This window comes from Apiospora marii (genome assembly GCF_038362585.1).
Source record: "Apiospora marii strain CBS 49790 chromosome Unknown utg000006l_segment0_segment0, whole genome shotgun sequence".
In the NCBI taxonomy this organism is placed as follows: Eukaryota; Fungi; Ascomycota; class Sordariomycetes; order Amphisphaeriales; family Apiosporaceae; genus Apiospora; species Apiospora marii.
The window spans coordinates 1,986,138-2,010,283 of NW_027117378.1; the positions used below are offsets into that span (position 1 = coordinate 1,986,138).

At 53.9% G+C, this 24,146-nt stretch overlaps 5 protein-coding genes across 5 annotated transcripts; 4 read left to right on the forward strand and 1 right to left on the reverse strand.

Annotated features, from left to right (window-relative positions):
* Nucleotides 1–805: 805 nt before the first annotated feature.
* On the reverse strand, nt 806–1,642 carry PG985_010365 (uncharacterized protein; the record flags this gene model as incomplete). Its single annotated transcript, XM_066830133.1, has 2 exons — nt 806–1,316; nt 1,401–1,642. The coding sequence occupies 2 exons, from the start codon at nt 1,640–1,642 to the stop codon at nt 806–808; spliced, it is 753 nt and encodes a 250-aa protein (XP_066682523.1).
* An 8,093-nt stretch (nt 1,643–9,735) lies between these two features.
* Nucleotides 9,736–12,961, forward strand: PG985_010366 (uncharacterized protein; the record flags this gene model as incomplete). Its single annotated transcript, XM_066830134.1, has 2 exons — nt 9,736–12,558; nt 12,635–12,961. The coding sequence occupies 2 exons, from the start codon at nt 9,736–9,738 to the stop codon at nt 12,959–12,961; spliced, it is 3,150 nt and encodes a 1,049-aa protein (XP_066682524.1).
* Nucleotides 12,962–14,237: 1,276 nt separating this feature from the next.
* On the forward strand, nt 14,238–15,633 carry PG985_010367 (gelsolin; the record flags this gene model as incomplete). The annotated part of the gene is made up of 2 exons (XM_066830135.1): nt 14,238–14,703; nt 14,795–15,633. The coding sequence occupies 2 exons, from the start codon at nt 14,238–14,240 to the stop codon at nt 15,631–15,633; spliced, it is 1,305 nt and encodes a 434-aa protein (XP_066682525.1).
* A 1,347-nt stretch (nt 15,634–16,980) lies between these two features.
* Nucleotides 16,981–18,907, forward strand: PG985_010368 (carbohydrate-binding module family 43 protein; the record flags this gene model as incomplete). The annotated part of the gene is made up of 2 exons (XM_066830136.1): nt 16,981–17,067; nt 17,183–18,907. 2 exons carry the CDS (start codon nt 16,981–16,983, stop codon nt 18,905–18,907), a joined length of 1,812 nt encoding a protein of 603 aa, XP_066682526.1.
* Nucleotides 18,908–20,121: 1,214 nt separating this feature from the next.
* Nucleotides 20,122–21,296, forward strand: PG985_010369 (uncharacterized protein; the record flags this gene model as incomplete). Its single annotated transcript, XM_066830137.1, has 3 exons — nt 20,122–20,240; nt 20,311–20,457; nt 20,528–21,296. 3 exons carry the CDS (start codon nt 20,122–20,124, stop codon nt 21,294–21,296), a joined length of 1,035 nt encoding a protein of 344 aa, XP_066682527.1.
* Nucleotides 21,297–24,146: the final 2,850 nt, after the last annotated feature.

A 24,146-nucleotide genomic window follows, 5' to 3' on the forward strand; every position in this document is an offset into this window, starting at 1 on the left:
TTCAGGGAAATCCGGGAATGACAGACCCGCTGGCATATACCCATTCATGTCGACCATATAGGGTGCCACAGAAATACCCTTTTTTTTACACCCAGGGTGAGTGGCATGGAGTATGGGTTATTGGGGGAGATGGTGAACACACTCCCCGTGTGCTAGGTTCAACAGTACCAAGTAGAGAGGGAAACTACATCTTGAAGGAAGATGGCGGCGTTGTTTTTTACCAATGTTCTGTGTATATTACAGGTCCGTTGAGGCCATATACCTGCTGACATGCAGAAGGGGGTTTTCGCGTGTTGAGACATAATGGCTGGATACTGGGTACCCAACATCAGAGGGTGCTTCAATTTCTTGCTTCAATGCGCTTCTGGAATTCGCTTAACTTGAAGGATCGAGCGTGCATGGCTTTTACTTTGTCCTAATGTACATACATACCAAAGTCTTGCTGAACAAGTTTTCTGGTTTATCCATGCGTGCTGCTTGCCTTTTGCCCTAGGCAATGTGACTATGAGTACGGACTCTCGAGCTTCGTTTGCGAGATGGGGCCGGACGATACTCTAGATCTTAATCTCAATTAAAAATATTCTTTCGAATTCTTTCCCATCATAATACCTATTTGCAAATCTAATAATAGCCTAAATTACCACATATAATGAGTTGCCATGACCAGCGAGTGAATGGTACGGCCACCCCAGCAAGCCGCGACACCCCTGGCTAGCAGTACCAGAAATTGGGTCTTCGCCGCGACTCAAGAATCGAAGACTGTGTATGGAAGGAGTTTTATAAACTAGTTTTCTCCTCCTCTCCTTTAGGAGATGAACTTGGAGTCCAGATCCGCCTTGGTCTCGCCAATCTGCACCTGGTAGACCCAGTTGTCAGTGACGACGGCCTGGCCGCCGTAGATGCCGAACTTGGGGTCGCTGCGGCCGGGGAAGAGGTTGCCCTTGAGCAGGGTATCCTTGGTCGTGTCGAAGGTGACGGGCTTGCCGTCCCACCACATGCGCACGTGGCCTTTGCCGGCGTCCTTCGCCAGGATCTCGAGCGCGACGGTGTAGACCGTCTTGGGCTTGACGGCTGCGGACCACAGCACCGCGCGCTTGCTGGTCCGGTCCGCGGTGTACTCCAGGTGCAGCTGCTGGTTGCGCACTTGGAGTAAGAGCGGGATGTTGGCGCCGTGGGTGTCGGACCCGGTGTTGGCGACGTACTCTTTCCATTGCATCACCATCATGGCGTCCGGGGTGGCGCCCAGGGAGAACTGGTAGCCGATGAAGTAGGTCTTGCCCTCTTGGGTCTTTTCTTTGAGGGCGTGGTACTCGGCACTTGTTTGTTTTTGTTCTTGTCAGTATTTTGGTTCGTTTTCCAGGGGGTTTAGGGGGTGGGCCGGGGGGACGTGTTTGCTTTACCGGATGGCGTCCTTCCTGCGGTGGAAGTGCGCGCTCTTGGCCCCCTTCCAGTCCTTGTCGTTCTTGATGTACAGGTCGGCCGTGTTGCCGCTCTGCTTCTCGCCCCGCGCGGCCTCGAGGTTCGCCAGGCCCATCTTGCTGACCTCGTCGCCCCGCGCGGCGTTGTAGTCCACCAGCAGGGCGGCGCGGGCGTAGCTGGCGCAGAGGAGGGCCGCGGCGGCAAGTTGGGCAAAGTGAACCATGGTGACGGAGTGCTTTCGGCTGTTGTTGCTGTCTTGGAAGGAAGGTGGATTGTGTGATGGAGATATCCCCTGGAGTCACAAGGCTACTCTGATGCTTTTATAGACCTTGAAGAGCCTCGTTATTCGCCCGTCTCTCATTAAGATACTGATCACGGCATATGCCTCCTAATTCTACACCAGCACTACATTTGCTTTTAGATCATCATCTCAGCGATGTTCGCGGCATGCCACCCTATAGCTGAGCGAGCCCAGCGTACTGCCTTAATAAGCAACAGTGCTATGGGGGCCGGAAGCTTACTGTTCTCGGTAGCAGACAAGGCAGATTTGTCTGGATATATTGAATTGGGCCGGCTGCACCAGGATCTCTGATTCGATTGGATCCAAAAGTGCACATTTGAAACTCGCGGCTTGTCACCGAAAAGAGCATCAGGCGTACATCATGTGCGCTGGCAGGTCCCTTTGCGAGGCTGCGCAGCAAGACATGACGCCCGGAAGCTGACAGGTTTAGACTGAGCCATGGTTCACATCCTGCCAGATCCTCTTCCTTCCTCTTGGGGCCGACTGGTATAACAACCAAAGTGCAATTATTGATGACTACATGTGAGGATAAGTGGGATTTGTCTGGCCAGCTCCCTGGCCTATTCCCTACGATAGTTCCGCATCGTGCAGTAGCACGGCGACGGGGCGGGCAGAAATGGGAGGAGGGCCTTTCGGGGATGGAGAGCCTGACGAATTGCTGTCCTCGGACTAGAAGATGAAGGAACATCCATCCGCATAAGCTTCTAGCCTGCTTGCTACCCGGAGAAAGTCAGACAGGTGCGGCTGAACCCGAAGCTTGCCCCTTAAGAAGCCATGCACCGACCGCAGTCGTGTACTGACTGTTCGTTAGTGGTAGCGGAGCCGAGACCATTGCGTAATGAAAACTTGAAGTCTGCCATTCAGCTTGTCTTGGAATTCCAAAAAGAAGGGTTCGTTCTTCGGGAGCGCAGACCTAAGGTTGACGTATTCCAGGCCGGCTCCAGGCGCCACTGCCGCCTCAGTTGTCATATCTCACTCGTACCTTGAGGGGCATTGGATAGAATCTGGTTCCGAGTTCTGTCATCTCTCCAGGAGTGGTTTGTTCATTTCACACCTTGCCTCTTTACTAGGGTCACTCTTGGTATCGGGTACAGCAATTTATTCACGCCTTGACGAGGTGCTTGGCTGAGACTATATTCAGTCCATTCTTGATCCACATTACCTCATTGCCAACAAGGTTAACCTCCAGTCGTTGATTGGAAAGGCGTTCCGAGAAGGCGAGAGGACCAAGTGCCGTTCCAAGCATGAATTTCGGGTGCGCAAAGAGAACCCACGAGGGTTAATCAACCACTTGGTATTGGCTCAGATTTGTTAGAGAAACATACACAGCGCTGAAGATCTGGGCTGGGGGATCGCATTGTGGGTCCTTGTTCATCTATATAACCAATCAACAATTCAATCCTATGTAGTTGGTAGATGACCAAAGAAATTTGGAAGGAAGGAGATCATCTGGGGATCTGGGAGGATCAAAATTGCCAAGTACGTTGAAATAGGGTCGAATTACATAAGGCAGGAGGGAGGAGTCTCAAAGCCGTGTCAATCGTCAATGCGGCCCTGACAGGGTATTAATCTTCCTCTTCCTTTTTTGCTGGAGCAGGCAAGGCATACAATCCTTCTAGACTCGCAGGGCCTAGACCTTTTTTCGCGATTCTGCAATTTGCTGGAATTACTCTATTTCCAATCTTTACATACGACGGGTACCAATCAATCGTTGCGGTTTGGACGGGAAGGGCCCGAACGGGGGCGTCGAGTATTAAAAAAAGGCTTGGTAGGCCCGGTAATTGAAACACGCTCCTCTTTCCACCAACAGCAACAGTCGAGGTTCGTACATACATAGCGGCTTGTGACTGACTTGGGTGACAGAAAAGCCAAGGCCGATTAGGCTTGAGATTAAGCTCGGCGGCGTGTCATCCCATCATGAAGACCCGGGAGGAGACGCCCGGCACGAAACGAGACTTTCTTCTTCGCCACACGACAAGGACCAAGGAAAGGGGACACGCAATCACCAAATGCCAATGCCTTGACCGGGCCGCCGGGGGTTTATATTCCCCGGGCTTCAATTTCAATCTCAAGGCTCACGACTCGCGACTCGCGACGAGTGTGAGAACCCCATCAGTCTGAGGTAGAAGGGGGTCTTTATCGTACGGGCGGCTTGCTACTGTGGTATGACCTATAAACCCACGACGATGGACCGAGGGGGCGCAAGCGCTGCTGCCCTCGATCAACGCAGGTGTGAAGAAGGAAAAAGCCACCACGAGAGAATGAGGCCATTCAGAGATTCTGAAACGCTTGGGGACCCACCGGGCTGCTGTCTCAGCATGGTCTCAGGGGCGCTGCCAAGATCCAACTGGCCCGTGCTGGGTGATTGGCGGTTGGCGGCCGGTGACGCGGGGTGGGTGGTGGATGGGAAACATCGGCGCAACTCAACTCGCCCAGTCCCTACGGAGTCCGGTGCTCTCTCTGCCAGCAGAAACAGGACGAGCCAATCGCTTTCGTCGGCGCACCGGCCCCCCCTGGTTCTGATTGGTAACGGCGTTCCACTTTTGCAACAGCAGTCGGCGCATAATGGCCTGATAGCCCACGGACCTGAGGAAAACCCAATGGTAACTAGACCCTTACCGGCGGCCAAGCGACACATGCCATCTCGGCGCAGAGTTGGAATGCTCCAGATCCCAAGCCTTCCAAGCCTTCCAAGCACCACCGCGCCTTTCCCCTTACCAGCACAACCCCTGGCCCTGAACCGCCGATGAACCTGCCGGCTTTGCCCAAGAAAGGTAATAAATGGGGGGCCGCCCTTGTAGCAGTAACCTGCGTGCCTCAGAATGGGCATTTCTAGGCGGGCGCCAGGTGTGGGTAAGGTGAGTCAAGATGCTACTGTAAGAAAATAAGAAAAAGGTTAGAGGGTGGGATGGGTGTGCGGGAGGGAGAGAGAGATAGGTAGGTAGTGTAACCCATTCTAATATAGATGCGGCTCTGCTCTATCTTCCTGTTCCTGCTCCTGTTCCTGATTATATTCCTCTCAGCAGCATCAGATGCCCAGCGTTTTGCCAAACATTTCCATTCTCTAATAATTGTACATACTTTATCATTTCTTTCGCCGGCGAACTTCATTATTCACTTCGACGACCACACGAGCTTGATGCTCTGATACCCTTCATTTAAACAGGAAAAGAACTATATACCGAAAGCAGACACACAATCACCAACGTTTCTGTGTATAGCAATCGAAAAAAGCCCGGGCCGTGTGATTCTTCTCTTTCGCTCTCTCGCCTTCGCTTCATTCGTATATATACCTGCTTAACCGCACTCCGGTCTCCCGGCACAACAACATACACATCATTCATCATGCCGGTCATTACCCCAGAACTCGTCGCGCGCGGCTTGGAGGTGGGCCATACCATTATGAAGAGAGAGGTGGATCACCGGGCGATAGAGGCCTTCCTAGTCTGTAAGTTGGGCTTACTTCCTACCGGCAACTGTCTCTCCGTCCAGAGGACGTCCCATGCCCGAGTCAGTACTAACTTCAGTTCGCAGTGTTAACAACCTTCGGTGGTGTTGGAGGCTGGATGTACTACATGATCACGCATTAGATGCCATGTCCCTATGATCAGAAGAAGAAGACAAGAAAGAAAGAAGACACAGGAAGTGAGGCAGTCCGTGGCACACACCGGTCGGCGATGTTGGACATATATACACGCATGCCTCACAGACCGAAGACTCAGAGTGTCTGTGATCAATCCTCCTCATTCTCCAGCGTCAAGCCTCGTGGAACGAGAACGATTTCGATAGAAAGATGTTGTGTATATGCGTGTACCGCACCTCGGTGCTCTTAATAAACTTGAAAAGAAGGAGCAGGTAAGCTTGGACAACAAACCGCATTCTCCCGCTGCTCATCATGAAGTACCCATCAAGCTAACCTGTCATGCCTCTAGGCTCTGTTTTGATTTGGAAACTCCGTACACGTTCTACATCGTCTTCGCCCCTACTGGCTCTTCTTTGACTTCTCATTCGAATCTCATTTACTTGCACCCGCGTGTCGCATCATTGGCGGCTCGGAGACTTGGGCATTGTGTCTTACCAGCGTACTCGCTCATGCATTGCGAGAATGGCGTTCCGGGGTTCCTTTCAAAACATACCAGCGGATGACTTTCACACTACATGGATGGACAGACAGTACACATGGGCCGGCGAGCCGATACCCATCTCGACCTATCAGCGCTGCGCAGACATAACGAATGATGATGTGGTTACTATCCCGATAGCAATTGCGGTGGTCCATCTCGCCCGACTGTCGCTTGGTCTTGACATGATGCTGCCTTCTGGATCAAGAGCCGGGCATGGCACTTGGGGGGATATATTACCATTTGAAATACCAACCATCCTTTCTTGAATGAAGAACAAGTCCCTGTCAACATCCATCGCCCTTCTTTTACCTTGCAGTGTTCTGCCTACGTCATATCATCTCAGTCCCGTTTATTAGCTCATGTGAGGTCCGTCAAGTAGTAGGCCATGTCTGGTATCGGCACTCAAGATAGCGTGGGTGTCGACGGCGATGCTTGTGGTTTGCTGTCGTCTCCTTCTCGAAAGCCTCAGTGGTATCCACACCCGACAGGCAACCAAATGGGTGAACCCCTACCATCACGATCGACAACGTGAACACCCCTGACCGATGCAGCTTAAACATAAATATAGCTAGCTGGCCCCTTTCCGCCCGCTCCACGCGCACGCGACCTAACTCCTAAGTAGAAGGGGACATGCTGTCAAAAGGAAGGACCATGGTGCCTGGCTCCGCAAAAAGCCGTATATCAGGGAGACAGACAGACGTGCTGCTGGTCCGGTGCATGCATACAGTAACCCGGCAGCCAAGTAGCTAGCTATCTCGATGCATTGTTAGTCACTTGTCAAGTCGTTTCACCCTTAAGCTTCAATGTGTGATTTTGCCAGTGTCAATGCTGATGAGTGCGAAAGAGTGGGAAATGAACGCCTTGAATGGAGGGAAAGGGGCAGGCAGGGCTTGCCTTGCCGAGTAAGCGAAACCCACATGCGTTGATGCTCCTCTGCTTCGTTCCAGGCCCTCAAAATATAGATAGTCGTCGGGGGGCTATTTTCTTCGAATGCGGTTTGTGAAGCAGGAGGCCAATCCAATAGTTTGCTTGAAATTGAGGTCAAAGAGAGTTGGGCACTAGTCGGGGAATATCCAGGCGATGTGACGAGAGCTGACAACTGTCAAGTGGAGATTGACTTGGGGGAAGGAAAAGCGCTGGGGGTTGCGACTGGGTTGCGGTGCTGCGGTGCAGGTATCAACTATAATAACCCCACGTGCAAGCTCACCATCAACGATGGCTCAATATTTCTGCGATCCAGGGGACTGGCGCCGAATGGCACGGGTCGAGAAAATGGATGACTGACTAACTGCTTGTACATATTATTATTCCCTGGCGTGGATCCCCGACGGGGATTGCTGCTTGTCTTTCTTTCTGCTAGTTCGCTATCAAAACCCAGCAGGCAGGCAGTACCTAGTAGGTAGCAGTAGCCCAGCGAGCCAGCGAGCCCAAGGAAAGAAATCCCCTCCCCTCATCTCATCATTTGCAGTTCGCTGGTTGGCTGGTCGGACAGATTTGCGGGAGGTGCGAGACATTGGGAAACCTTGACGCTCACAGCCTGGCTCGGGAGGAATGAAAGCCGATAGCCGGCGTGTGCAAATGCCCATGTCGCTCTGAATGGGAAATTCTGCAATTACCATCCCGCGTGTTTTGTTTTCTCCCACTGCCACTACCACCTTGCCCTAGGTTCGCATTTCATTATAGCAGTACTGCTATTCGTTGGTAGTTCCAGTTTTCATTTCCCGAATTTCCATTGCATTTTTTTCCAGTGTTAGGGTTCCGAAGAGGAGACAGGCCTGACAGACGGAAAATCTAAAAATACCGCATATCACCCATTCATTGATTGCTTCTTCTCTCTCTTGTTTTTCTGGTGTTTTCCCCGAGTGAGTAAATAGTCTCTATGCCTTGGGACGGCTTGGTTTCATTCCTAGGAGCACTACGTAGTTAGGCCCAGCGATGACGTCGACGGGTCAGGTCTTGGTTGAGACCCAAGCTTGGAATTTTGGCAGCGAGACCTTTTTTTGGGCTGGCAAAAAGGGAAGATGGAACATCATTATGCATGTGTGTACGGGACATCTGCCGACCTATGCCCAGGCGTGAAACGGTGCCCTCGGTTCCTCCACTTCTGAGTGCGGTAGGGCGTCGGGACTAGGCCCGATAGATCAAGTACTTTGCATTCTGCCTACCTGCAGAAACATTTTGCCCACCCTCCGTCCAACCCCAGGCAACCCCTCTGGTCTGGTCTGGTCTGGTCTGTCTGGTCTTCTAACTGCGTCTGCTCACCGTAGGTTCTGGATATAACAAATGATATGTTGAAATTTGGGTATTTTGGTGGAATGGTGGTCATTGGTGGCTCCATTTGGGAACTTCCGGTTCAACAGGCATCAAAACTCATCCCGAGATCCATCGAATTTATCTAATCTGTACTTGCTTGTGGTGGTTGTCCCAAGCATGTGCTTTGCTGGTGGGGTTGGGTCAGTGGGATACGGGCTAATCAATGGATGCTAATATTCTATGTACAGTCAACAATATGAGTCGATCAACGTCGACAAGTCCAATCGCCATGGACGATCATGAACAGATAGCCACTGTATATGCAGAACCAACATGGCATATCAAATGTCGGTATTGTAATTCTCGTCCAGGGGAAGGACGGGAAGCTCCTTTCTGCCTGCATGGGCAAGGCTCGGGAACAAGCAAATACCAAAAGTAGGAAATGAAATGGTGTGTGCCCCGCCATGCTAATGCTTAACGCAGCGTAGCAGTGGCAGCTCTGTGCAGTGCGGCGTGCTGCGTGCTGCTGCGAACAAGAGAAACGAACGACCCCATCCGTCCGTGGCCCATACAGTACTGGGAGGTACCTAGCACCTACCTACCACCTAACCTACTGGAGCAGTCGAACCAAAACGAAATATATTCCCTATTCCCTGCGATGTCTGCCCAGCACCCTTGGGACCCGGATCGGCGGCCCCCAGTCAGGTTTAGTTTCTCGACGCTCTTGACTCTTTTGACTTCATGTCACCTGTCTTTCTTTAATCCTGTCTGCCATCTCACTTTCCCATTCCATACGCTGTAACTTGGCCACGGCACAAACATTTCCATCCCCATCGAAAATACAGATCCCTCCATCACGATCGGCCCCGACCGACGCTGCCACCGGATAGATCTTGGCCCTCGCTCCCACATTTCCCAGCTCAACCCTACCCTCCCATCCAAAGCCGGGGTCTGTCTGTCACCACCACCACCACACATCATCACACGCAGCCGACCGAGTCCACCGATACTATAGGATAGGGTAGGCCTGACGGGACTGACAGCGACAGTACATAGTGACGCATGCAACTACCCGACTGTCCCAACTCGCGTCCAAGGAGCGCCTTCAGACTCGCAACACCAGCCTGCGGCTTGCGAATCTGTCATACTACAAGCATCCACGCCGGCTCGCCCGTTGATGCACGATAACGCAATTCGGTTCAACCACAACCGACCCCACCAATCCACGCATCTCGTCGCCGACTGCTGCGCAAAAGGATTCCCGTAGGACTAAACCAATGCTTTGTGTCTCTTTACTTCGTCTTTGAAGCGCTGCAGCTCCATTGCTTGGTTTTAACCCAGTCCCTTTTTTTATCGCTTTCCAGCATTCGAACCAGGAAATACTTACATGCCAATATTATTATTTCCGGTCCATGCAAAACTTCAGAAACTAGCTAACGAGACAAAATCATTGACGATCGCATCGAGCTCGATCACGAATATATATCCCCGGGCTCTCGACGACAAACCATAAATTATCGCCGGATCCTATCTCGGCAAACCCTTTTTACCAAGCTGTCACTAGCCACGGAGAACTAGACGAGCGCACCGCCAAGTTCAACAATTGGACGCTTTGCACGCCCAACAGATGTTGCCAAAATGGATAGCTTCTTTGGCACCCAGCTCTCTCAGGAGGAGCTGCAACGCCGCCATGCGCAACAACGCAACCAAAGGCGGGCTACCAACTCCAGGATAAGTCCCAGTTTGCAGCACCATATGAACATGTCCCATATGTCCCGGGATACCCTGTCCATGCACCAGGATACGGCCATGCTCGGCTCTGAGTCTCTCGATGATATCATCCAGAGCAACAACCAGGAACTGCAGCGTCGGCGCAGCCTTCCTCAGTCGCCCTACGACCGGAACAATTTCCCCCAACCAGAAGACCCGCGCAGAGTGTCGATGATGGACTTCGCAAACCACGACTATCGAGATTTCCAGCTGGCCATGCCGACCTCTTCCACGGACGGAATGGGCGGTGGTTTCCCAAACATGAACCACAACATGACAATGCCAGGGACAACAGGCAGTTTTTCCCCGCAAAGCTTGATGGTGGATGACTTCTCGACTATCTCGCCAGACATGATGAACAACATGATCGCCTTTTCGAACATGAATATGGACCACTTGAATGGCGACCCTAACGCCATGAACATGTTCCAGACCGGGGGCATGCCTAGTGGATTCTCACAGTCTTCAATGCAGTCCTCATTGGGGACAGTGACGCCTAGCTACAGTATGGGTATGACCAGCCCCAACGATCAAATGAACTCCCCCCACAGCGCAGTCGGAAATAACATGGGGATGAACAATGGCGACACGAACATGATGGATTCCAACCAGCAGCAATATGTGCCTTCTACCCAGTCGCAGCAGCCTCCCGCAAACCTTACTCTCGATACAGCAATGTCGAACTACCAACCTAATGTGTCTCCACAGCCGCATTCCCAAATGTCCTCTCAGCCCCCTGGACAGATACAGCCGAACGAGAGCGCCCATCAATCACCTAGCGAGAACCCTATACAAGATTATCCCCAGGAGGAGGTACAACCGAGCATGCCACCGGTGCCTCTAGTTGCACCCAAGGAGCAGAAGGCGATATATTCCAAAAGTGGATTCGATATGCTCAAAGCACTTTGGCTCGTAGCGACGCGGAAGAACCCTCAGGTCAACCTTGGCGCTGTCGACATGTCGTGCGCATTTGTAGTATGCGACGTGACAATGAATGACTGTCCCATTGTCTACGTCTCGGACAACTTCCAGAACCTGACGGGCTACAGCCGACACGATATCATTGGCCAGAACTGCCGCTTCCTGCAAGCTCCAGATGGTAAGGTGGAGGCTGGAACAAAGCGAGAATTCGTCGATAACAGAGCGGTCTACAATCTCAAACAGAAGATTGCCGAGGGGAAGGAGGTACAACAGAGTCTCATCAACTACCGCAAGGGCGGGAAACCTTTCCTAAATTTGTTGACGATGATACCGATTCCATGGGACACCTCGGAGATAAGATATATCATCGGCTTCCAGATCGATCTCGTCGAGTGCCCCGATGCGATTGCATCATCGCAGGGCCAAGGTGCCATGAAAGTCAACTACAAACACAATGACATTGGCCAATACATATGGACACCCCCTGCCTCGAGCCAGTGGGAGCCTGAGGCTGGCCAAACCCTGGGTGTCGACGACGTATCTACATTGCTTCAACAATTCAACCCTAAAGGGGCGGTCTCGGACTGGCACAGGCAGTCGTGGGATAAGATGCTGCTGGAGAATGCCGACGATGTGGTCCACGTACTGTCGTTGAAGGGCCTCTTCCTCTACGTATCTCCGTCGTGCAAGCGTGTCCTGGAGTACGATGGGCCAGAACTTGTGGGCAGTTCCATTTCCACAATCTGCCACCCATCCGACATTGTTCCCGTGACCCGTGAGCTCAAAGACACGGCTACAGGCTCTACGGTGAACATTGTGTTCCGTATCCGGAGAAAGGAAAGCGGATATACCTGGTTTGAAAGTCACGGCGCGCTCTTCGTCGAGGCAGGCAAGGGTCGGAAATGCATCATACTGGTTGGCCGCAAGAGGCCGGTGTTCGCTCTGCAGCGCCGGGACTTGGAGGCCAACGGTGGAATCGGCGATAGCGAGTTGTGGACGAAGATTTCGACTTCGGGCATGTTCTTGTTTGTGTCCTCGAACGTACGCTCGCTGCTAGACCTCCAGCCGGAAAATCTCATAGGGACCAGCATACAGGATCTTATGCGTAAGGAATCCCGGCCCGAATTTGGCCGTGCAATCGAGAAGGCCAGAAGGGGCAGGATTGTCACTTGCAAGCACGAAGTCCAAAACCGTCGTGGACAGGTGCTCCAAGCGCTGACGACCATGTATCCTGGAGATGCCTCCGAGGGACAGAAGCCAACCTTCCTGCTTGCCCAAACGAAGCTGCTCAAGGCTTCATCCAGGTCCATTGCTCCGGCAGCTTCGCAAATCAACAAGGCGAACAACATCCCGCCTTCCGACCCGAGGTTTATCTCCTCGCTGACGTCGTCACAGAGCCCCAAGACTGGTATCAGTGGTATGAAGGAGGCCGAAGACCATGGACTTGTATCCGCTGCCGGCGGGGGTATTCCACTTGGGTCTCAGGATAAGGCACTTGCGTCGGACGACAACATATTCGACGAACTGAAAACAACGAGATGCACCAGTTGGCAATACGAACTGCGGCAGATGGAAAAGGTCAACAGGATCCTGGCAGAGGAGTTGCACGGCCTGTTGTCGAACAAGAAGAAGCGCAAGCGTAGAAAGGGCGTGGGGAATGTGATACGAGACTGCGCCAACTGCCATACCCGCAATACCCCCGAATGGCGGAGAGGTCCTAGTGGTCAAAGAGATCTCTGCAATAGCTGTGGTCTTAGGTGGGCCAAGCAGGTACGTCCATCAGTACGAAGCAGCGGAGGAAAAAGTAGTAAAAGTAAATCAAGCCTTGCTAACTCGTGGACTCCAGACGGGCAGAGTATCGCCACGGAACTCGTCACGCGGAGGCAATAACGATGGCGCGAGCAAGAAATCTACCTCTCCAGTGCATTCCTCACCGCTTCAGCGCGAAGTTTCGACGGGTGAAATCAGTGAACATCCGTCTGAATCGGATTCTATAACCACGGCCCATCGGTCGCTAAGCTCTAGTGCCGGGCCAGGTACCAGTGCCGGCACAACCCCGACGGGGTCCAAGGGCCCGTCCAAACCGCCGCTGAGCCAGCCTCTTCTAGAAGGAGGAGCGGAAAGCGGCCCGATGGCCTCGATCCGAGAGGAACGAGAGGCGAGCAACGGCTGAGAATGCATCTACCGCCTCCCACCTTTTCTTACGCCCCTCCCGTTACGAATTATACCTGAGCACCAAGAGATGCCTACGACCAAGTTTCCTATCTATCTATACCTACCAAAGGCAGCCGGACCGGGCTGGGCTTTTGGCGATGCATTTTTTTTTTTTCGCTTTCTACTAGACAAATATGGCTCGGATCTATTCATGAAAGATACCACTGCTTTCAACGGGTCGGCCTACGGGGATACTTGGAGCATGCATGTTGCGCGGAGTCTTCGGTCTATTATATTTGCCGCTTTCTGTCAGCTTGAAGAGGAGGAAGAGGAGGAGAGAAGCATTCCGGTCTTCCTATTACGGAAAGGCTGCGATGCGATGTTGAGAATTTGCTGCTTCTAGACTATTGTTTGATCACGACACGGAGGATACGGCGGCCGAGGCGAGCTTGCCAAGATAGGGGCGCTCCCCCAAACCCACCTAGCTATATATCTGCTGCTTCGGCTGCTGTGGACTACAGGGGAGGAAAGAATGGTGCATGCACCCCATTGGTGATATTATGAGATTTCAAAGGAACCGCACGAATGAACCTTTGAAACGGGCAGGGAGTTTTGGGGATACCGCGACGAAGTATACGTACACATTAAGATACCAATCATATTCAAGTTTTTAAGAAGAAGAGCCCCCATTCGTTGACATTGTTGGCTGTTATGTTGAAATGCCGAAGGTCCCGTTGACTGAACGTTGGGGTCTAGAGTCAGTCCCTCATGGAATCAGGTCCATTGTTGATGGATGATGGAATGATTACTACTTAAACGACTCACTGAGTGGCCTATCTACACTGTGACGGTGGGAATATGGGGACTTGAGGATGAGTTGTCAAGCCACTACTGGCGTGTCTGTGACTTTACAGTGCAATGCCTTGAGTTAGGGGGGTACGTTATAGTGGGGGTACTGGTTGACACGTACCTGGCTACTCAGCCTCAACTGATCGGCATCGCCTCCCAAGAAGTCGGGGTACTTCTTGGCAGTTCGCTGCCAAGGAAACTTGACAACTCAACCTTGGATCGAAACGAACGATCTTGTTTAAACACATCTGTCTTGAACTAGATTCGATCTGCTACTATTCAATATTTTGTTCAACTCTCTTTCATTTTCCATCAAGCGATTTATACCTTTGATCTACGGGTACATCGATCTTGGCTACCTATACCTTAGCCAGCCAATAAGCAAGTCGAACAGACTTGAGGAATAACGCTAGCAAGTGACGACTACACACACACACACAGACACAATGGCCCCGCATGAAGGTCTGGTTCACATGAAGAAGTACGACTGGCGCGACAGCAACGTCGAGCTGGTCGGCTCGGACCTGGACCACAAGGTCAAGCACGCCTCGGCGGCGACGGAGCCGGCCTGGAACGAGGGCAAGGTGGGCGAGGAGCCCGGGCTGCGCGTCTGGCGCATCGAGGACTTCCAGGTGGTCGCGTGGCCGCGCGAGAAGTACGGCCAGTTCCACGAGGGCGACAGCTACATTGTCTTGCACTCGTACAAGGTCGGCGACAAGGACGGGCAGGAGCGCCTGGGCCACGACGTCTTCTTCTGGCTGGGCAACCACACGTCGCAGGACGAGGCCGGGGTCGCGGCGTACAAGACGGTCGAGCTCGATGAGTTTCTAAACGGGGTGGCGACGCAGCATCGCGAGTTGCAGGCGGAGCCGTCGGAGGAGTTCTTGGCGCTGTTCCCGCGGATTACTATTCGTGAGTTCTACTTCCTCTTACCCTTCAAGGGCTGGAATGCACATTGCGTTATGTTCAGAGATGGCGAGAATATCTACTAATTCGTCTACAGTCGCCGGCGGTGTCGCCTCGGGCTTCAACCACGTCGACCCCGACGCCGAGGAGCAGGAGAAGCCGCCGACGCTGCTGCGCGTCTTCAAGCACCCGTACGCGACGCGGGCCGACTCGGTCATGGTGTACGAGGTGGAGCCGACGTGGCGCAGCCTGGACGAGGACGACGTGTTCGTGCTCGAGGCGCAGGGCAAGATCTGGGTCTGGCAGGGCAAGGGCTGCTCGCCCATGGAGAAGGCCAAGTCGGCCCAGGTCGTGCAGGACATGATCACGGCCAAGCACATGGACGTCGAGGTCGTTTCCCAGACCGACTCGCGCCACCGCGCCATCGTCAGCATGCTGGGCGGCGACGCCGAGGAAGGAGGGCCCAACGACGATCCCAGCATCGCTTTTCACGCGCCCCGGCCCATCTTCTCGGCGCGCCAGCAGAAGATGCAGCAGCAGCAACAGAGACAGAGACGGCCCCGTCGCCTGTATCGTCTGTCGGACGCGTCGGGCCAGCTGCAGCTGTCGCTCGAGAAGGATCAGGGGCCCATGGCCAAGTCGGACCTCGACAGCAACGATGTGTTCCTGCTCGACGACGGGGCGCACGTCTGGGTGTGGCAGGGGCAGGGCGCCAGCAAGGCCGAGAAGGCCATGTGGATCCGGGTCGCGCAGAAGTACGTGCACGCCTTCCTCCGCGGCTCGTCCGGCTCGTCCGGCGGCGAGGGCGAGGGCGAGGAGGGGCAGCAGCAGAAGATGAGCGAGGAGAGCGAGCAGGCTTGCGCGACGTCGGTCGCCAAGGTGGTCGAGGGGTACGAGAGTCCGGCTTTCATGCGGGCTTTGCAGGCTGGGGCTTAAAGGGCTCTGGCTCTGTCGGGCACGCATTGGCGATGTGCCATATGGCCCATCAGGGCATGCAGCTGACGAAATAAGATATTTCTTCATAGCAGGTCAAAATCGAAAAACAAAAATCTCGAACCACATTTCGCTGAAAAGGCCACCTACCATCTCACGTATGGCGTGTGTTGATGCTACTTCAGTACTGGCTTTCTCTATCTGCTTGGACATTCGTTGCATGCACACGAACCTCTGGTTCCAGTGTAAGACGGGCATTTTACGGTGATTACAAGTTGGTCTGCAGGTGCCCATTTCATGACATTGAATCCAGTGTTTCCATTCAGGCAATTTTATCAAATACTGCCCCCAACCATTCCCATTGGCCATGGTATTTTGGCTCAGATCTCCGTATGTAATTCCGCATTGATGTGGTCCTCTGTGCGAGACTCACTACCGTCCATAGTACGCAACGGGATGCATCTAGTTTGCTAGCAGGTGTCAGGGCTGCGCGGTGTGAGCGACACTAAGTTAAAGCAGTGACTCTATGACGGCGCACCGTCACATTACACGCAAATAAAAAGATAGATTGAGTATTGTGCTGAACGGCAGATATATCGAGTTGCCTGTTGCTCCCAATCGTGGGCGCAAGGTGAGTGAAGGTGGTGAAGGGTTCCACTCATTACGGAGCGTGTGTTTGGGGTGGGTTCCATCCGCAACATCGGACGTTTCATCGACGAGCACATCCGCCCCGATCCCGCCTCTAGAGCAGGGCACTGCCGACTTGTGCGCTTGGAAAGAAGGCCTGCGCTCCACTGCAATCAACAGGATACACCCTTAGCAGCCTACCATCTGCCATGCACCCTTACCCAGGAGCCGGTTCGGGTTCCCTCCTCTGGAGTCGGGGTTGCGGCAGAAACAGCAAGATACGGGGTGGCAGTGAAGATAGTAGGCAAGGTAAGGTTAAGGAGAGTGGATAGTGCGTGTAGGGGTCCCTCCTGCCCGTTTCTGGGCTATGGCTCGGGTTCAACAAAACTTGGGAAATGCCCAGCATCGTCGGCTCTTAGCCTTTTCTACTTGGTCATTGTTTGTTTGGTCTATTCGTTTTTCTCTCCCCGAGCCTCTTCCCTGGTGGTTACTTCTTTCTTGGCGACCTTTTACGTTCATTTACATTCTCTGTGTGTGTTTGTGCTGTGTGGTGATTCACTGCTAGTCATTCGTTCGAGACGACAAGACTCTTTTCTTCTTTCTTGGCCAAGGGAAACAGCATTGTTCTTCGGTCCTTCGATTCCTCGATTCTACTTCTAGATACCCTCCAAGCAAACCAATCGCGGTGTGCGGAATATTCCGAGTACCACCAGCAACAACACCATGGTGTCATCATTCTTGACAGGCGCAGGCCTCGCCGCCCTCGCCTTCGCAACGGGCTCGGCCGCCGTGGACCCGATTGTCGCCAAGGTGAGTTGATCTACATCCATATTTCAGATGGCGGGGATGGAGGATCGTCAACTAGAAAGACAAGAGTCCATAAAAACGTACCAAGACCATGCTAACCTCTTGGCCCATGGCGTAGGGCAAGTACTTCTTCTTCAACAACGGCACGCAGTTCTACATCCGCGGCGTGGCCTACCAGCAGGGCGTCGGCGTCGGCGGCTCCGTGGCCGACGGCCAGACCACCTTCACGGACCCCCTGGCCGACGCCAAGTCGTGCACCCGCGACGTGCCGATGCTGCAGCAGCTGGGCACCAACACCATCCGCGTCTACGCCGTGGACCCGACCAAGGACCACAAGGAGTGCATGACGGCCCTGGCCGACGCCGGCATCTACGTCATCGCCGACCTGAGCGAGCCGGGCGTGTCCATTGAGCGCGACAACCCGCAGTGGAACACGGCACTCATGGCCCGCTACACGAGCGTCATCGACGCCCTCGCCCCCTTCAACAACACCCTCGGCTTCTTCGCCGGCAACGAGGTGACCAACAACAACACCAACACGGCGGCCTCGGCCTTCGTCAAGGCGGCCGTGCGCGACAGCAAGGCCTACATCGCCGGCAAGAAGGACATCGGCCGCTGGCTGGGCGTCGGGTACGCGACCAACGACGACAGCAAGACGCGCGACGAGCTGGCGTCCTACTTCAACTGCGGCGCCGACCCCAAGGCCGCCGTCGACTTCTGGGGCTACAACATCTACGAGTGGTGCGGCAAGTCCACCTTCCGCGAGAGCGGCTACGAGGAGCGCACCCAGGCCTTCCGCGACTACAGCGTGCCCGCCTTCTTCTCCGAGTACGGCTGCAACAACCCCGGCGGCGGCGAGGCCCGCCCCTGGCAGGAGACGTCGGTGCTCTACTCGGACCTCATGAACAAGGTCTGGAGCGGCGGTATTGTTTATGAGTACTTCCAGGAGCAGAACGACTTCGGCCTCGTCAACGTCGACAAGGCCGGCAAGGTCACGCCGCGCAAGGACTTTGCGCCCCTCGCCAAGCAGATTGCCGACTTCGGGCACGTCGCCTCCAACAAGACGATGAAGATGGCGGCCTACAAGCCGGCCGAGAAGGCGCGCCAGTGCCCGCCGGTTGCTAAGGGCAGCTGGGAGGCGGCCGAGGCACTGCCGCCGACGCCCGACAAGACGGTGTGCGAGTGCATGGTGAGCAGCCTGAGCTGCGTGGCGGCCGACAACATGCAGGCCAAGGACATGGGCAGCCTGTTCGGCACCGTCTGCGGGCTCGACCCCAAGGCCTGCGCGGGCATCACGGCCGACGCCAAGACGGGCACGTACGGCGCCTTCGCCATGTGCGACTCGAAGCAGCAGCTCGCCCACGTCCTCGACGCCTACTACAAGGGCACCGGCAAGTCCAAGGCCGCGGCCTGCGACTTCAAGGGCCAGGCCAAGCTCGTCAACGGCGGCGCGCCCCCGACGGTGGCATCGTCGTGCCAGCCCGCCCTCGCGTCTGCGAGCGCTTCTCCCGTCACTAAGGCTGGCGCTGCGGTCGACCCGTCGACCGTCGGAGGTAGCGACAGCGGTAGCGGTTCGTCCTCGGGCGGCAGCGGTTCTTCTTCCGGTGGTGGTTCGTCCGGTTCCGGATCCTCGGGCTCTGGTTCCTCGGGCTCGGGCTCGGGCTCCTCCTCGGGCGGCGCTTCCTCTTCCGGATCCGGCTCGTCGACGCCTGCTCAGGGTGCCAAGGCCGGCAGCAGCTCGACTCCCGACCCTTCGACGGCTCTGGGATCGCGGACCTCCTCGTCTGCTTGGGGCTATGTGGCCGCCATTGGTGCTTTCACTGCCGGCGTAATGATGCTGTAAAGAGAGATGGAAGGAAGGGACTGTGTGCGGGTAATCATATACCAGAGAGAAGAACGTGAGGTTTCTTCGTTTTACCCAAGATGAATACGAGGCGTTTTCTTCATCTCATGTTATTTACGAGTTTGCATTAGAGGGTGCTTGATGCACTGGAATTGAACGAATCCATGAAATTGATACCATGCCTTTGACGACTTGCTCTTAGCCTGCCTGACCAGGACACTGCTTATGACCCGATGTAAGGGGCTCCTACTTCGAACCAATAGGTTTTGCCATGGTGTACTTGTGAAGGGTTTGGTATGCATAACTAGTGTTCTTGTCTCCCAAGCGTTCGTTGGTTAGATGGTGAGCGGCAATGCTAATTTGGCTAGCTGGAAATGCATTACTGACAGGTCCCAGAGAAACGGTGCCGGGGCTGCCACATGTCGCTAGCGCGGGTAGATCTTCAGAGAAAACGCGAGGAATACGCAAAGGCTAAACAGTATCAACCAATCAACGATCATGTCTCTCGTCCTTAGCGTATGGTTCTGGCAGCCACCAAGTGCTGTGTGTGACTGCATCGTGGTACTAGCATGCAGAGAGGGACGCTCTCGGCCGGTTTGGCTAGCTGACCGATCTGCATAGGTGAAGAGGCGCCATCGACCTCTGATTCAAATCATGTCATGTCCCTTCATGTCCCGCCAGGAATCTGGATGGCGCAGCGTGGAATCTGGGTCTGTTTGCTTTGTGCCACGCTGGTTCTGATTGGATCAGCAAGAGCCCATGAGGCCCTCAAGCTTGACTACTTCGTGGTATAAGGCTTCTTTGGGCTAAAACCTAGCAGCCCGTTGTTGATTGGCGAACTGGTCTGCTTGTCTCGCTTTCGTCGTATTCACTAAGATCGTTAGTGGCGGGCTCACCAGTAAGGCTGAACCACCTGCTGTTCACCTGCTATCCACCAAGACAAGTCCGACGCATTTGGCTTGCAAGACGTTGCCTCTGAATAGCGGTAGTTGTGAGCGTTGGCAGTCGCGAACATAAATGGAAGCCATGGCCGCATCCGATGAGTGACATATAAGTAAATCTTGCATCAATTGAACACTTACACTCTTGGACCCTGAGATTCAGTAACCTCACTTACCTCGACTGGATACCCAAAACCTCTACCACACATAAAAACAAAGACCGATACTACTGCTTGCCAAAACCACACCCCCGTAGCACGTCGAGATTTCATCATGGAAGACGGTCGGTACGTCGATGGATCCCCATGGTTCTATGCGCTGAACAAGGGCGCACCCATCTTCTTTGCCGTAGCCTTCTTTGCGTCGGGCTGCTGCCATCTTTGGCAAACCATGTGAGCAAAAGACCAGTTACCCTTGAACGTATTTGGATAAGTCAATCGATCTGACACATTGGTACTTCAGACGGTACAAATGCTGGCGTCTGACCGGGCTGTACGTCATTTGCAGCTTCATCTTCGTCGCCGGCTTCATCGTCAGAGAGCTCGGGGCTTTCGACTACACGGACCTGATCAAGTACATCGTCAGCATCTGCTTGGTATATGCGGCACCGTACGTGGAATAATCCAGACTTGACGTTCCTACCTACATAACTTAGCGGGAATACTGACTTAGCACTTAGACCGCTGTATGAGCTGGGCAATTACTATGTCCTGGGGCGGATCCTCTACTTCGTCCCCTACTATTCGCCGATCCACCCCGGCCGCGTCCTCACGACCTTCGCCGCCATTTCCATGGTAGTCGAAGCGCTCAACGGCAACGGCGCGGCCTACACGGCGAACCAGTCCCTGTCGAAATCCCAGCGGGACACGGGCAAGGCGCTCCTGCAAGCCGCGCTGCTGATCCAGGTTGTTATCGTCGTGCTCTTCGTCACGCTGGCCGGCCACTTCAACCTCAAGTGCCGCCGGCAGGGCATCCGGTCCGTCAAGGTCGACAACCCGCTGCTGACCCTGTACCTGAGCAGCGCCCTCATCGCGGCGCGGACGATTTACCGGGTGGTCGAGTACTTCGACATCGCCAACGTCGACTTCTGGGCGCCGGGCTTCGACCCGTCGGGCCTGAGCCCGCTCGTGCGGTACGAGTGGTTCTTCTACGTCTTCGAGGCGAGCCTGATGCTGGCCAACAGCGTGCTGCTGAATGTGCGCCACCCGCGCCGCTGGCTGCCCAAGAGCACCAAGGTCTACCTGGCCCGGGACGGCGTGTCCGAGATCGCCGGGCCGGGGTACAAGCAGGACCGCAACTTCTTCGCCACGCTCGTCGACCCGTTCGACCTCTACGGGATCGTGAAGGGGAGGGACAAGCAGGCGCGGTTTTGGGACGAGGACGACGGGGCGGAGAGACAGCAGCAGCAGCAGGCGAAGTCTTCTGCGAATGGTGGGACTGGGAACTAGCTTCTCGAGAGTATTGGGGATATAACTCCGTATGGCATGCCCATCAAGCGCAGGTTTTAGCTGGGCCGATATTGTCATCTGTGGCCGATCTCGTGAGTTGCTCTAGCGGATTTCTCGTATGGCATTCTCGAGTCCCCACAGCCAGGAGATAACTCGAGATCCGTCTGCCTCGGCACCCGATAAGGGGTTTTCGGACTTATACAGCAACCCGCAGGAACTACGGGTGTGGCCAAATTTAGAACTCAAGGCCGCATTTCGCAAGCCGTATCTGGAATGAGAATGAACGGTGAAAGGGAATGGGTCAGTGTATTATTGAACTGGGTGAGGTTCAGGCCCGGGCTTCCTCGTAAGTGAATGCGTAAATTGGCCAGTCAGGATAGGAATCTCAAGTCCGGGGGTGTCAGGGGAAGGATCTCAGGCGGTAGAGATATTGAAGGGCCCCAATGGAGCCAACAGCGCACTGCGGCGCATTCATTGCCTTGGCGGCCCAAAGCGACGTGCGCCGAAGTGCAAATCCTTGGTAGACTGATCTTCCGGTTCCCCTCTTCAAGATACGCCGAATCTGAAAATTAAGTCCGGAGGAAATTGGAGTGGAGGAGCTGCTGAAGCCAAAAGTCAATCAGCACGGTCGCTGTGTCCTTAGGAGGGTTCTATTCCAAGGTCAAATATTGAACTAGTTCAGAGGACGAGCCCATGGGCTTTGAAGTCTAGGTTGGGTGGAAAAGTCCCATTTTCGGGACCGAGGATCTCTGTTTAGTATGCAATTACAGCGGGTTGGGTGGTTCTTTTCGTTCTTTCCCCGCCATACGTATTCAGCTCCCACGGATTATCGGCAAACGCCGCCCAATGCAAAATGCATACGTCTCGAAACAAAAAAGAAACGATCACGCATTTACCAATTTCAATTCTAAATTGTGAGAAAGCCTCGGCCGAGTAACAGCTGACCTCTCTCGGTATCGGGAGGTGATGTAGTAAACAAAACAAACAACATTCGGTTCTCGGGCATAAGATATGGGGTTCTTGTGGCTTGTGCCCGCCACTAGGTTGGCAGTAGTCTCAACGGACAGGGGCCCTTTTGGGGCCTTTTTGAAGAGAGACTGCTATTTTTGGGCACGTCAAATCCGTTGGCACTCCACTTTTCGGCTGTGGGAAGACCAGACTTCTGGGATGGCGATCCTTCTGGAAGCCCGAAATCATTCCAAGTGAGATAAGCAAACCGAAAAGATCACGATCAAGTGGTAGTAGCCGAGTAAACCCAGGACTGGAGTATTTCCTCATTCCACTCGCCAGCTGCTCCATTCTCCGCCGGTATTGGATCTTGCATCCTTGCCCCTTCATGTGACCAAGTATCGACTATATACATACGAGCTCAGAATGTGCTGCGGGCAAGGATCCAACGAGAAGTAGGGCATGCGTGTGTACTGGAGTTATGTCATATGTTTGGGCACGAGACACAAATGGGTGCGTTCCTTACGCAAGATAAGAGGAAGCCCGCGATCGAAATTAGGCGATAAACGATTGCGAGCCTGTATGCCAAATGCATATACACATTATCTAATATTGCAAAAGAAAATACGACACGCACTTGTAGTGCTGTGGCATTGACGGAATACTGAAATCAGCATGGCATGGCACTCCCGCCTCATGCCTGAGAGCATCCAAGGGCACCACCGCCAAGCCAGTCAGCCTCCGAGGAATCACACATGCTCCCAACACCCGGACCAAGCCCTGTTGAGCATCTTGCATGCCGTCCATCCCACAAATCCACGATTGGCTTAACTCATTTTTACTTGGGCTCAATATGCACACCTCAATTGAATGAAAGGGTCCCAGGGTCCCTGTTCCCAAGGGGTAGGCGCAAACGGGAGAACGGCTTTGGGGCTCGACTCGAATTGTTTGCTCACTGCCAACGATGCAGGGGCAAACGCGCGAGGTCTGCTGCAGCAGGAAAGTAATATCTTCAGCAGCCTATTCTAGCTCTTTTTCTCTTTCCATCATTCCTACCTACTCTCCAACAATCCAGCAGGATACTCCTTAGACAAGGACAGGACCACCTCTGCCGAACCCAACTTGTCAACCCCACAACCTACTTTGCAACTTTGTGTGACCTCCGTTCTCAGAGAGCCTTGGCGAACCAAGTTTCGAATACATACAAACTCGATATCAATCAATCCTATTTCTATAATTACACTACACTTGAGAAAATACGGACCGCTTTGCTGGGTCCGTAAGAGCGAAAGACCCGACAAATCCGCCACGGCGGAAAGGTTAGCGGCGGTGTGATTGCTGTTTTGGTGTTACTTTCACCACATACCGGGCACTAAACAGCAGCACCAACACTACCAGTAATACGACCAGTGGGTGTGCGTCGACCTGCGTTTCGCCTCAAACACATTGACGCCTGCCCACCGCATACGGGACCGCCTTCGGATCAGCAGTTTGCACTTTTACTTTTTATTATTAATATTCTTTTTATTCCGTTTAATCTCGATATCATTCCTCCTCAATTTCTCGGTCGGAGTAGGAGCTAATTGGGTCATCTGCCCGCCGTGCTTTCCGTATGCGAGAGAGAGTATGTGTACTGTGATCATCCACCACATACATGCATGCAGCTACAGTACATGCCTTCTCCATCCACTGGCCCGCCCTCAAGTACATACACATACTCCGACTTAGTACTCTAGTGGCAAGCAGCTTAAGCACTAGGCACAGCGTGCGTTAGCCGGCAACCACTTGGGCCATATTCGCGACACACTAAGCCCTTGCATTATTCCAAGTGCGACCACTAACTCGGTTACATCTAACCCCTTCTCCCCCCCTTCTTCTTCTCCCTTTTCCCTTCCGATCATT